General features: G+C 35.3%; 1 protein-coding gene across 1 annotated transcript in view; it reads left to right on the top strand.

The window, feature by feature from the left end:
• Positions 1-7,162, top strand: part of STK17B (serine/threonine kinase 17b) — a 32,222-nt gene extending 25,060 nt beyond the window's left edge. The window contains exons 6-8 of the mRNA XM_059053082.2: positions 666-714; positions 1,906-2,085; positions 3,663-7,162. Of these exons, the coding sequence (XP_058909065.1) occupies positions 666-714; positions 1,906-2,085; positions 3,663-3,945 (512 nt within the window). The 3' untranslated portion in view covers positions 3,946-7,162. The remainder of the gene's footprint in view (positions 1-665; positions 715-1,905; positions 2,086-3,662) is intronic.
• The last annotated feature ends 6,152 nt before the right edge of the window (positions 7,163-13,314 follow it).

Genomic DNA, 13,314 nt, shown 5'->3' with positions numbered 1-13,314 from the left:
ACCATACTGTGAAACAAAAAAGTGATTCAATCATAGATCCTAGTTTGGACTCTATTAATTTGAAATTTATGGTAATGTTTAGAAAGTATAGAGAATTTATGTTGCACCTTTTAAAAAATTTTTTTGGCAGGGGAGGAGACAGTGGAAAATTAATTGCTTAGGAAACTAGGTTTTCTATAATTTAAGGGTATATTTAATCTACGTGAAAATCTAAAGCACTTCCATGAAGCTTAATTTGCTCATAGTGTCATTGTAAATGCATATGATTCTATTTACCCTGAGAAGAAAAACTTAAATCAGTCTAATAAAATAACTCAAACTAATTCCTAACAGAGTGATAAAACTAAAACTGTAAAAAGATTCTAGCTTCTAACATTTTACTTCTTCATAATTGTTTTTTCTGAGATTAATCTCAGTGGTTAAAAAAAATACTACATAGCTACTGGTTACTTCAAGAATATAATTGGTGCTTTTGAACCATCTGGTTCTATAATTTTCTCAACATTAGATATGCTTAAATGTCTAATCACAGGATAATTAATACTATGCTAAATTTCTACTGATCATATTGGTAGTTCTTTACAATTAAATCCAGTTTAATATAAAGTAATTTTCACATTTTAAAATTTGTCAGTATTGAATTTGAATTTTATTTTCTCTTTCAGCTCCAGAAATCCTGAACTATGATCCTATTACCACAGCAACAGACATGTGGTAAGATTTTGTTAATCACTTGAATGCCTTTATTAAAAGCTGGTTAGTATATATTCTAGGGTTCTTTGGTTCCAAAAGTAAATAATAAAGCTTTCTTTAAAAGATTTTATTCAAGTATCGTTATTATGCCACAGTAAAACATTTACCTGTTCATTCTTTTTAATCACACTCTGGCTGCGAGCCGAAGGTGCAGTAATAAATTGGAAAATCCCTTTCCTGGAGGAAGACTCCTTCTGGTAAAAAAACAAAATAGCCACAGTACCGTGTTACGTGTTCTATAAAAAAGATAAAATGCTATTTACTAAGCATGGAGGAATTAGCAGACAAGCACCAGATGGGAGACATCTGGTCTAGGTCTAGGAGAACTAGGGAAAGTATTTGCTCAGCAGAAAAATGAGGTCAGAGCCATGCAAAAGTTTAGTTTTATGAGACTATATTTCTCAGGTATTGTGAGTTTGTGTGGCTGACACAGAGAGAATGTCATAGAGTAGAACTGGCATTGATACTGGAACTTTAGTTGGGACCGCAGTGGAAGACTGACTCCGTAAGGCCAAGTAGAAGAGTTTAGACTTATTCCCTGTGTTCCATGTTTGGGACTAGTAATGGATTTGCCAAGAAAAAAGGGTCCTGTGGCTAAATAATTGGGTGAAATAGGTGCTATATGTATTGTCTTTTTCTGGTTCCTGAACACAGGAGTTGTCATTAATATATTTACAGTTCTAAATGTTTTGCAATTAAAAAAAAATCTGCCTGCCCAGTATTGTGCTTTACCAAACCTGCAGACTCTGTTTGCATGGTATCCTGTTTATGTTTCACAGACCATTACTGTGTCATTGGACACCATTTGGGAGATGCTGCTCAGGGCAGCTTTGTGCACTTGATAACAGGTATCTGTGTGAAGGGCAGATTGTAGATATAATGATATATATTTAATACATCATATTTATAATTATATAACACACATATACATTCCCTCATATTATTTTTCTGTGAGGCAAACTTTGAGATAACATAATTATTTCAGTTTTAGTAGTATACTGTAGGAACTTTGAAAAGCAATTTAAAATCTGTAGTTTAACTGTACAAGTTTTGAGGACAGGGATATGTTGAGAAGCAATTTGACTTTATATAGATGTTTTAAGATTAGCACACATTTTAAGTTCCCATCTTCTCCCTTATTTGTTTTTTCAGGAACGTTGGTATAATAACATATATGTTGTTAACTCATACATCCCCATTTGTGGGAGAAGATAATCAAGAAACATACCTCAATATTTCCCAAGTTAATGTAGATTATTCAGAAGAAACTTTTTCATCAGTTTCACAGCTGGCCACAGACTTCATCCAGAGCCTTTTAGTAAAAAATCCAGAGTAAGTAATAACATTAATTTGTTTAAATACTATTATAAAATGAATTATATATGACTATTAAGAAAGATATACTCTAAAACAGTATAAAAGTATTAGATGTATGCTCTCAAGTTTCAGGTAAAATGGGGAGAGAGGTGGTATGAGAGATCATTAAATAACAATCCGTAAGTTCAAACATAGACAATACAAAATATGTAACAGGAAGTCTTGAACTGAAGAGAAGATTAGGGTTATTTCTCTCTCAACCTGCTACTAATCCCTGAAATTCCCTAAAATAGTTAGAAGTATAAGGTTTACAATACACATGGCTGCTTAAGATAAGACTTTGTTATAGTTAAATAACTACACTTGTATAACAAGTCCAAATTACTGATTGTCAAATTTTTAAGGAGCAGATGCTCTTTGACTGCCTACTAAAGAAGGGACATGAAACTATGTCTTAAGACTCTTACCTCATTCATTGGCAACTTCAAAGCAGGAAAAGAAAAAGCTGACCTCCCTTTTCTTTACCTGGATCAGCCCTATTTACTTTATTTATTAATTTGAATTTTATTGTATTTATTTTTTTATACAGTAGGTTCTTATTAGTTATCCATTTTATACATATTAGTATATATATGTCAATCCCAATCTCCTATTTACTTTAAAACAGCCTGGCTGTACATAATGCAGAAGCTGTGATATAGTGCCTTGGGCTGGGATCCTGGTTGTGTTGCTTGTCAGGTCTTTTATCTCCAACAACTACTTAACCTTCTGGAGGACTCAGTTTCCTTATCTGTTTAAGAAAAATCCCTCAGAGGTTTGTTAATTATTTTATTGGCTTAACACAAGTCTGAACAAACTCTCACTGGCTCTGTTTTGAACATGAATGGTTTTTTATTAGAAATAGCAATAATACTGTTTGTTTCTGGTTATAAACAGTTTTTATTTTCCTAAATATTTTTTCATCTAGATTCTAAAATTTCTATAATGAGCACCTTAATTTTTATTATCAGAAAAAAATGAACAATAAAATCAAAGACTAAGGAAACCTACATTCTGATAGTAATGGTGGGTGTGTTAAGGTTGGAGTTGAGTATAAATAGGTGTTTTCCTTCCTTTTGAAATATTGTGATATTTGACCATATTGCTTTTGCAAGCAAAAACAAAATTTAAAAAGTAAAAATGTTGAATAAACATCATTGAAGAATAGCCTTGGTTTTCAAGATTTAACAGTTAACTGCTTTTTAAGAACACAAAATAATAATAGAGATTATAAATTACATATATTTTCCTTCAAAGGGTTTGTAAACCCAGGAGTCTTTATAATTTTACTAATTTTTATTTGTGAGCCTAAAATATGTTCCCAGTTTTTTGACTAGATAGTCTCATCCATAAGCTCTATGATAAATTGAATTTTCAGCACATGTCAGAATTAAACTCTAGGTACTCCACTTTTCCTATTATTATTCCCTTCTGTACTATGAGTATGTGTTATTTTCACAATAAATAAAAAATAAGTCTATAATATATTGAACTGCAGACATTTCCAACCTGATTTTTGGTTCTCAATTTTCCTTTGGTGCTTTCATTCAAAGGAAAAGACCAACAGCCGAAATCTGCCTTTCTCATTCTTGGCTACAGCAGTGGGACTTTGGAAACTTGTTTCACCCTGAAGAAACTTCCAGTTCCTCTCAAAGTCAGGATCATACAATAAGGTCCTCTGAAGACAAGACTTCTAAACCCTCTTGTAATGGAACCTGCAGCGACCGAGAAGACAAAGAGAATATCCCAGAGGATAGCAGCATGGTGTCCAAAAGGTTCCGCTTTGATGACTCATTGCCCAATCCCCATGAACTTGTTTCAGATTTGCTCTGTTAGCACTTTTCTCTTTTACTCATTTGAACTGAATGTCGAATTTGAAATCCACTTCAGTGTGAGATTGTGGTTTATAGCTTCATATATGGCATGTTTATAGCTTCATATATGGCATGTTTATATTGTAAATGCACTTTAGCATAGAAGAATTTAGGGAAGTGTTTTAATGCTAAATTACTAGTTACTAGCATAATTTCATTTCCTGTACTGAGATATCAGCTCTCAAAGAAAATATTTAAATATGTGACAAAAAATAAAATTGTACATGTGAGTTTACATGTTAATGAAAGAATTCAAGTTCAAATGGATTTATAAAATGTTTTACATATCAGGAAAAGTAACTTGGGTTATATTATGGTTGATGTAAACAGAGCAAAATGAAGACATTTGAATTTAATAGATTCTCCAAGGTAAGTTCTATACCATGCCTCTATTGACAACATTTTGTTTAGGATAACAGTGTCAAGTTTAAATAAGAATATACACTATTTTATAGATGCTCAAGAGATATTTTACACTTGAAAATGTTTTTCAATCATGGATATTTTGAAACTGCATAAGATTTCCATTACATATGGTCTGCTATATGAGACAGGTCCTTTAACCAGAGCAGAGAGTGGGTTAGAAACTAGATTAGGGATATTCTATACAAGTTGAAGCAGAGGAAAGAGCAGCATGGCATCATTTTTAACTCAAATGTCTTTTGCCCATTCTCAACATACGTCAGATTTAACAAGGTGTAAAAGATGGAGAATACAGGGTACAGAGGTGTAGAGGATTTTCATCCTCCAGAATCTCTAGAGTAGAAGATGCTTAGGTAAAACTGAGTATGCTCTGTTTTCAGTCAACCAAACATATTTATTAATTGAATGTAGAAGAAAGTGCTGACAGACTTACGCAGCTTACAGAATTTTAGGTATCTTCTAAGTCTTAGAATAGAAGCCAGTCATTCAGAGTTATAAAAGTATGCATAAAAAATACCATGGCACCAGTAGTACTATTTACACAGTGCCAGAGTCAGCAGTAGCAAGGTGGACATGCTTATAAAGCAGGATGACATCAAGCTCTTCTAAAGTTGTTGTGTAAAATTCCTAGTGAGTGAGAAGACTTAGCAGGAGATCTGCAGAGTGGCATTTAATGGTCTTTTGCTGGGGCCAGTAGTCCAGGGACAGCAGAATGTTTGATGGGTGGCCGGTGACTATGTTTGGTCCTAATTGGCAGGGGGCGGGGAAGATTGACTCCTTTTTGGGTAATCTTTGATGACTTTCCACCTGGAGACTATTAAAAACTCTGTTATGTTACTATGTTAAGATAACTGTAACTTCATGACCATGTTACTGTATCAAAACATATTAGGTTTTGTCAAAAGAAATCCTTGAGTTTTTTCCGTTTGAATTATATATTACTCTAAAACCTTTGACTTCTTGAAACTTGGTAAGACTCCAAATAACTTAAAACTGTTTTTAATAACCATCAGATCACTTTATTTGGGTAAATGAATTCCTTTTACATCCTCAGCATTTCTTTTTTTTTTTTTTTTTTCCCGGACCGGGGCACGAACCCGTGTCCCCTGCATCGGCAGGCAGATTCTCAACCACTGCGCCACCAGGGAAGCCCCTCAGCATTTCTTAAAGGAAAACTTATTTCTGCTCGTGTGTGTGTGTGTGCGCACATGTGTATATGTATTTATATAGGTGTATGTATATATGTATAGATAGATGAAATATAGTCCTTAGACAACTTTCTCCTAGAGATTCTTCCCTCTAGTATATTGTACTGAACTCAGGTGCCAAAGGAGCTCATCTTAAGACATGTAAATATACATTTAACTTCTTTAAGAAGTAGTTTATCGGTTCAATAAACTAGTCATTGCGGAAGCTAAATTGGGCTTTCGTGTATCTAAAACTGAGTTTTTTCTAAATTGTTGTTGCCCATTTATTTGCCTTCAGTATTAAGCTAATGCAGGTAAAGCTTAGTAAGTAAGTCATTGGAGAAAGAGGAAATTATTATTTTGACAAAAGACCATATTTTTAACTTTCCAGAGGAATTGTGCCATACTAAAAAGCAAAAATCAAGAAATGTTCGAATATTGAATTATAAACTGTTTCTTAAAAAAATATTTTATACGAGATTTCTTTTATTCTGAGAAATCTTTAGTTTATCTCCTTCCCCTTAGTTAATAGAATACACAGGGTTGTAAATTTCCATACCTTTTTTCCTACGAATTTTTATTGTAAAATAGCAAGTAGTAGGTTTTGCAAACAGTATAAAAATTCAGTTTTTTCATAAAAGTGAATTTAAATATTTTCTCTGATTGAAATATGAAAATAAACCAATTTTTAAAGAGAACTTATTAACAAATAACTCAATTCTTATTTTTTTCCTCCCAAGATTGAAAACAAGAGGTGAATAGATATCAGTAACACATCTGAAGATTAATGTTAAATTGTGGTGAGTTTATGAAGTTTAATTTGCTTTTTGGATAGGAGCCCTGGATAGATGGGATTAAAAAGATGAGGTATAGGTGACAATCATAAGTGTCATTTTAACTTTTTCCCCCCACAGTAAAGTTAACCTAACTCTAAGCAGTAAAATTATAATGACACTTTAAAGAAGTAAGCAGTACCTGTTCTCCAGTCTGTAATGAGATGAGGCAACTGTGCCAGAATATAAATCAACACATTGTTTCCTTTATCAAGAAAGTCTTGTTATAAAAAAAAGTCAGCCAATTAGTAACATAATAGATTTTCATTCTGGCACAAGTTCTTTCTTTCATTTTGGATGAGTCACGAATCGTTCATAGACCATATTTTGAATAGCCTTGCTTTAAGCAACATTTATAACTGTTGGTATTTTATAACTGTTTACATTTCCTCTGTTTATTTTTGAATTTTCAGTTTGACATCTGACTTGGAAACTTGTCCTTATTCATTGTTGTGTAAACAAGTGTACTTTAATTTCATATTGTATTAAAATTAAGTTATCTGACTTCCAATTTGGGGAATTATTATCAGTTTATAATTTTATGAAAGTTTAAAGAACTTTAAACTCAAGTATAAATTTCACACAAATTACAACTGCTGTCCATCTTAACTTTTATTTAATAATCATGTTGCTTAAGGCATATTGACCTACATTGTTATGAATACTCTAGTAAAAAAACAAATTACATCTACTTAATGATCCTTTTGGTTAAGGATTAAAAAGCACTTTTTTACATTTGTGATTGTCTCTGTTTTAAAGTATTTCTAAGTTTGTTACCTCCTTGCCTGGAGGCTCTCTAGCCTTTGACACACATCATCTTTGAACTCCCTTTCCAATACAGGTATGTTTATTAGATCCTTTCTGCTGGAAGAAACACAAATTTGGAAACAGGAAGGTCTGTTCACTTCTTGTAAGTAATAATAGATGCTTTTAGAAAATGTCAGTGTATGGCAGTGCACTGTGTATTGCATAAAAATGAATAAAATCACCATGTAAGAAGCATGAAGTGTGAGAAGAGAGAAATGGTGTGCAGACTTGACAATTGAATTTGTAGGAAGGAGACATTGATAAAAAGTTGGAACTTTTTCTCAATTGTGAGCACTTTTCTTTCAGGTTCCATATCTTATTTTTCTGGCACATAGGCACTCCCCAATTTTATTTCTTTTTTTTAAAAATTTAATTTTATTTATCTTTTTATACAGCAAGGTCTTTATTAGTCATCAATTTTATCCACATCAGTGTACACATGTCAATTCCAATCTCCCAATTCATCACACCACCATCCCCACCCCCTCGTGGCTTTCCCCCTGCCTTGGTGTCCATACATTTGTTCTCTACATCTGTGTCTCAATTTCTGCCCTGCAAACTGGTTCCTGTACCATTTTTCTAGGTTCCACATATATGTGGTAATATACGATATTTGTTTTTCTCTTTCTGACTTACTTCACTCTGTAGGACAGTCTCTAGATCCATCCACATCTCTACAAATGATCCAATTTCGTTCCTTTTTATGGCTGAGTAATATTCCATTGTATATATGTACAACATCTTCTTTATCCATTCGTCTGTTGATGGGCATTTAGGTTGCTTCCATGACCTGACTATTGTAAACAGTGCTTCAGTGAACATTGGGATGCATGTGTCTTTTTGAATTATGGTTTTCTATGGGTGTATGCCCAGTAGTGGGATTGCTGGATCATACGGTAATTCTATTTTTAGTATTTTGTTTTTGTTTTTATTGCGTTACACGGGCCTCTCACTGTTGTGGCCTCTCCCGTTGCAGAACACAGGCTCCGAGGCCATGGCTCATGGGCCCAGCCGCTCCGTGGCATGTGGGATCTTCCCGGATCGGGGCACGAACCCGTGTCCCCTGCATCAGCAGGCAGACTCTCAACCACTGCGCTACCAGTGAAACTCGATTTCATTTATTTTTGCTCTGATCTTTATGATTTCTTTCCTTCTGCTAACATTGGGTTTTTGTTTTTCTTCTTTTTCTAGTTACTTTAGGTGTCAGGTTAGAGTGTTTATTTGAGATTTTTCTTTTTTCTTGAGGTAGGCTTTTATAGTTATAAATTTCCCTCTTAGAACTGCTTTTGCTGCATCCCATAGGTTTTGGATTGGAAGAATCAATATTGTGAAAATATTACCCTATACTACCCAAAGCAATTACAGTTTCAATGCAATCCCTATCAAACTACCAATGGCATTTTTTACAGAACTAGAACAAAAAATCTTAAAATTTGTATGGAGACACAAAAGACCCCGAATAGCTAAAGCAGTCTTGAGGGAAAAAAACGGAGCTGGAGGAATCAGACTCCCTGACTTCAGACTATACTACAAAACTACAGTAAACTAGATGGTATGGTACTGGCACAAAACCAGAAATATAGATCAATGGAACAAGATAGAAAGCCCAGAGATAAACCCATGCACCTATGGTCAACTAATCTATGACAAAGGAGGCAAGGATATACCATGGAGAAAACACAGTCTCTTCAATAAGTGTTTTTCTGTTTTGGATCGTCATGTTTTCATTGTCATTTTTCTCTAGGTATTGTTTGATTTCCTCTTTGATTTCTTCAGTGATCTCTTGGTTATTTAGTAACATTTGTCTAGCCTCCATGTGTTTGTGTTTTTTATGTTTTTTTCCCTGTAATTCATTTCTAATCTCATAGAGTTGTGGTCAGAAAAGATGCTTGATATGATTTCAATTTTCTTAAATTTACTGTGGCTTGATTTGTGACCCAAGATGTGGTGTATCCTGGACAATGTTCCATGCACACTTGAGAAGAAAGTGTAATCTGCTGTTTTTGGATGGAATGTCCTATAAATATCAATTAAATCTATGTGGTCTGTTGTGTCATTTAAAGCTTGTGTTTCCTTATTTATTTTCCTTTTGGATGATCTGTCCATTGGTGTAAGTGAGGTGTTGAAGTCCCCCACTATTATTGTGTTACTGTTGATTTCCTCTTTTATAGCTGTTAGCAGTTGCTTTATGTATTGAGATGCTCCTATGTTGGGTGCATATATATTTATAATTGTTATATCTTCTTCTTGGATTGATCCCTTGATCATTATGTAGTATCCTTCCTTGTCTCTTGTTACATTCTTTATTTTAAGGTCTGTTTTATCTGATATGAGTATTGCTACTCCAGCTTTCTTTTGATTTCCATTTGCATGGAATATCTTTTCCCATTCCCTCACTTTCAGTCTGTATGTGTCCCTAGGTCTGAAGTGGGTCTCTTGTAGACAGCATATAGATGGGTCTTGGTTTTATATCCATACAGCAATCCTGTGTCTCTTGGTTGGAGCATTTAATCCATTCACGTTTGAGGTAATTATCGATATGTATGTTCCTATGACCATTTTCTTAATTGTTCTGGGTTTCTTTTTGTAGGTTTTCTTTTTCTTCTCTTGTGTTTCCCACTTAGAGAAGTTCCTTTAGCATTTGTTGTAGGGCTGGTTTGGTGGTGCTGAATTCTCTTAGCTTTTGCTTGTCTGTAAAGCTTTTGATTTCTCCATCAAATCTGAATGAGATCCTTGCTGGGTAGAGTAATCTTGGTTGTAGGTTCCTCCCTTTCATCACTTTAAGTATATCATGCTACTTCCTTCTGGCTTGTAATGTTTCTGCTGAGAAATCAGCTGTTAACCTTATGGGAGTTCCCTTGTATGTTATTTGTCGTTTTTCCCTTGCTGCTTTCAGTAATTTTTCTTTGTCTCTAATTTTTGCAAGTTTAATTACTGTGTGTCTCATCATGTTTCTCTTTGGGTTTATCCTGTATGGGACTCTCTGCACTTCCTGTACTTGGGTGGCTATTTCCTTTCCCATGTTAGGGAAGTTTTTGTCTATAATCTCTTCAAATATTTTCTCTGGTCCTTTCTCTCTTTCTTCTCCTTCTGGGACCCCTATAATGCGAATGTTGTTGCATTTAATGTTGTCCCAGAGGTCTCTTAGGCTGTCTTCATTTCTTTTCATTCTTTTTTTTTTATTCTGTTCCACAGCAGTGAATTCCACCATCTGACTTCCAGGTCACTTATCCGTTCTTCTGCCTCAGTTATTCTGCTATGATTCCTTCTAGTGTAGTTCTCATTTCAGTTATTGTGTTGTTCATCTCTGTTTGTTTGTTCTTTAACTCTTCTAGGTCTTTGTTAAACATTTTTTGCATTCTCTCGATCTTTGCCTCCATTCTTTTTCCGAGGTCCTGGATCATCTTCACTGTCATTTTTCTGAATTCTTTTTCTGGAAGGTTGCCTATCTCCACTTCATTTAGTTGTTTTTCTGGGGTTTTATCTTGTTCCTTCATCTGGTACATAGCCCTCTGCCTTTTCATCTTGTCTATCTTTCTTTCACTCCCCAATATTTCTCTTTAGCCTGTTTTCCTCCTAGACAGTGAAGTTACATGTATTATCTTTAATTGGACATAAGTATCCTCAAATGTAGAACAGCTCTAAGTAAAATGATGATCATATTCTCCCTTTCTTTATTACCTCCTCACCCAAATTTCCTGGATTCATGTTATCTCCCTTAGTTAACACAGCACTATTTACCCATACTTCACAGCTGGAAATCTCTGGGAGTCATTCTAAAAATTTTATTTCCTTATTGTACGTCTGTTTATTAATTATTAATTTCTATCAATGTTATTTCTTTATATATTTTAGAGTCATTTCCTCTCAATTCTTACTGGTACACATTCTTTCATTTATATCTAGATTGTCTAGATCATCCAGAAAAGTGTCAGCAAACTTTTTCTATAAAGAACCAGTTGCTAAATATTTTAAAAGCTTTGTATGCCAGACAGTGCCTTGTCACAACTACTTAATTCTGCTCTTGGTGTATGAAATACGCAAAGGAATGGGTACTGTTTCCACCGTCTTGTAACTATGAAGGAACTGACAAGGGAATCCTGGAGAAGCTGGCCCTGATGTTATTGTCCCACTGAAGCCACTGAAGCAGTGGCGGCAGTCATCTTGACTTTTCAGTATGTGATTTTTTAAAATGTCCTATTTGTTTAATCCACTCTGTTTCGGGTTTTCTGTTATTTGCAGCTAAAAGCATCTTAATTGACACAATCATCAACGTTTTCCAAACTCACGTTTCTCATAATGTTATTAGGTGTGTGGCAGAGAAAGAAAGCACATATACCCATTTATGTTTTAGAAACATTACGTTCAACAGTGTTAGACATGTATTTTTACGGCAGGATTGCTTGGGGACTTCACACAGGGAACCTCCAAGTGAGGAACCTAATGTGTATCGTGTTTTATAACTACTTTGACCAAGCTAACATCTCTCTGGATAGTTATCCATGGACACTTACTTGGAAAACATTGTTCTAGATGCCAAAGCAATATAGTCCAAAGATCTTTAAAGATCTGGCTTATCCAGGAATAGAATTCAAGTTATTTTGTGGGAACCAGCTCTTATATTGGAGAAGGAATTTGAAAGGGCATGTTCCTAATTCTTGATCCAAGTAAGACTATTTTCACTAGCCCTCTTTTTAGCACTGTGAGGTTTGCACCTTTATTAGAAATCATCATTAGGTTCTGAATCAACACACTCTGATTCTCAGTATCTTTGAAACCAGGTAGAGTTATGTAGAGGCCTTCCTGGTGGCAGAACCCCCAGTGTGGCCCTTGCTTACTGGTGATTAGTGAAGAAAAACTATGGAAATATATTGTGGCTTCCCAGGCCATCCATGAGTAGAGAGAGAAAGAAACAAGCCCCAGCATTTGATGACTGGCAAAGCTAAGGAGTGCAGAAACAAAGATAGGGCAGTCAGGCAGAGAAAATACCATAACTTAATAAATCAGCCCCAAGGACTCCCAGTTCTCTCTCAAAGGCAAAGATAAAGTCTAATGCAGTCAGTTTTTCTGCAGAAACCATACCCCAACCCCAACTTATCATACCTGGTGATAAGCATGTAGCTCCCCAATTGGCTGGAGCCTGAAAATTGATAATGTTAACCCCTGTGACCTCATCTGGCTACCTTACCACCCACCATCAGAAAATTGTACAGGAGCTGATCACGTTCCCCACAGCTGTCTCCCTCACTTTTTCTTTAAAAATTCTTCCTCAATAGCCATTGGGGAGTTTGGATCTTTTGAGCGTTAGCTGCCTGTGCTCCTTGCTTGGTTCCTTGCAAGAAACACTGTACTTTCCTTCAGCACGATTTGGTGTCAATAGATTGGCTTTGCTGTACGTCAGGCCAGCAGACCCAAGTTTGGTTTGGCAACACCTTGAAGGTGTTTTCTTGATTGGAAGTCATTAGTTCGGCTTTCTGCTGAGGACTCTTAGCCTGGCCATGCCTTGCTTGGCTTCCAGAACCAGCAGTCTGCACTCTCACTACTCCTTCATCTCTATCAATTTAACTCTTTTGTAATATATTCCTCACCTAAAGGCAAAGGCCTTATATTAGCTATCTCCCCAGAAACACAACCATTAGTATACAGATACATATATAAAAGGAGACTTATTATAGAAAATGGCTCATGTGATTTTGGATGCTGAGTGCCTCCACCATCTGCATCTGTGAGCTGAAGAACTAGGAAAGCTCATGGTGTAATTCCAGTCCACGTCTGAAGGCCTGAAAACCAGAGGAGCTGATAGTATAAATCCCAGTCCAAGTCTGAAGCCCAGAAAACAAGGAGGGTCAATGTTGAGGGCACGAGAAGATGGATGTCCCAGCTCAAGCAAAGAGAGCAAACTATCCCTTCCTCTGCCTTTTTGTTTTATTCAGGCCCTCGACTGATTAGATGATGCTCACCTGCATTGGTAAGGGTGATTTTTACTCTATCTACCAATTCAAATGCTAATCTCTTCCCAAAACATCCTCATAGACACACCCAGAAATAATGTTTTACTAGCTATCTGGGCATCCCTTAGCC

This window comes from Kogia breviceps, chromosome 2, assembly GCF_026419965.1.
Source record: "Kogia breviceps isolate mKogBre1 chromosome 2, mKogBre1 haplotype 1, whole genome shotgun sequence".
NCBI lineage: Eukaryota > Metazoa > Chordata > Mammalia > Artiodactyla > Physeteridae > Kogia > Kogia breviceps.
This window is presented reverse-complemented; position numbering and strand designations above follow the sequence as displayed.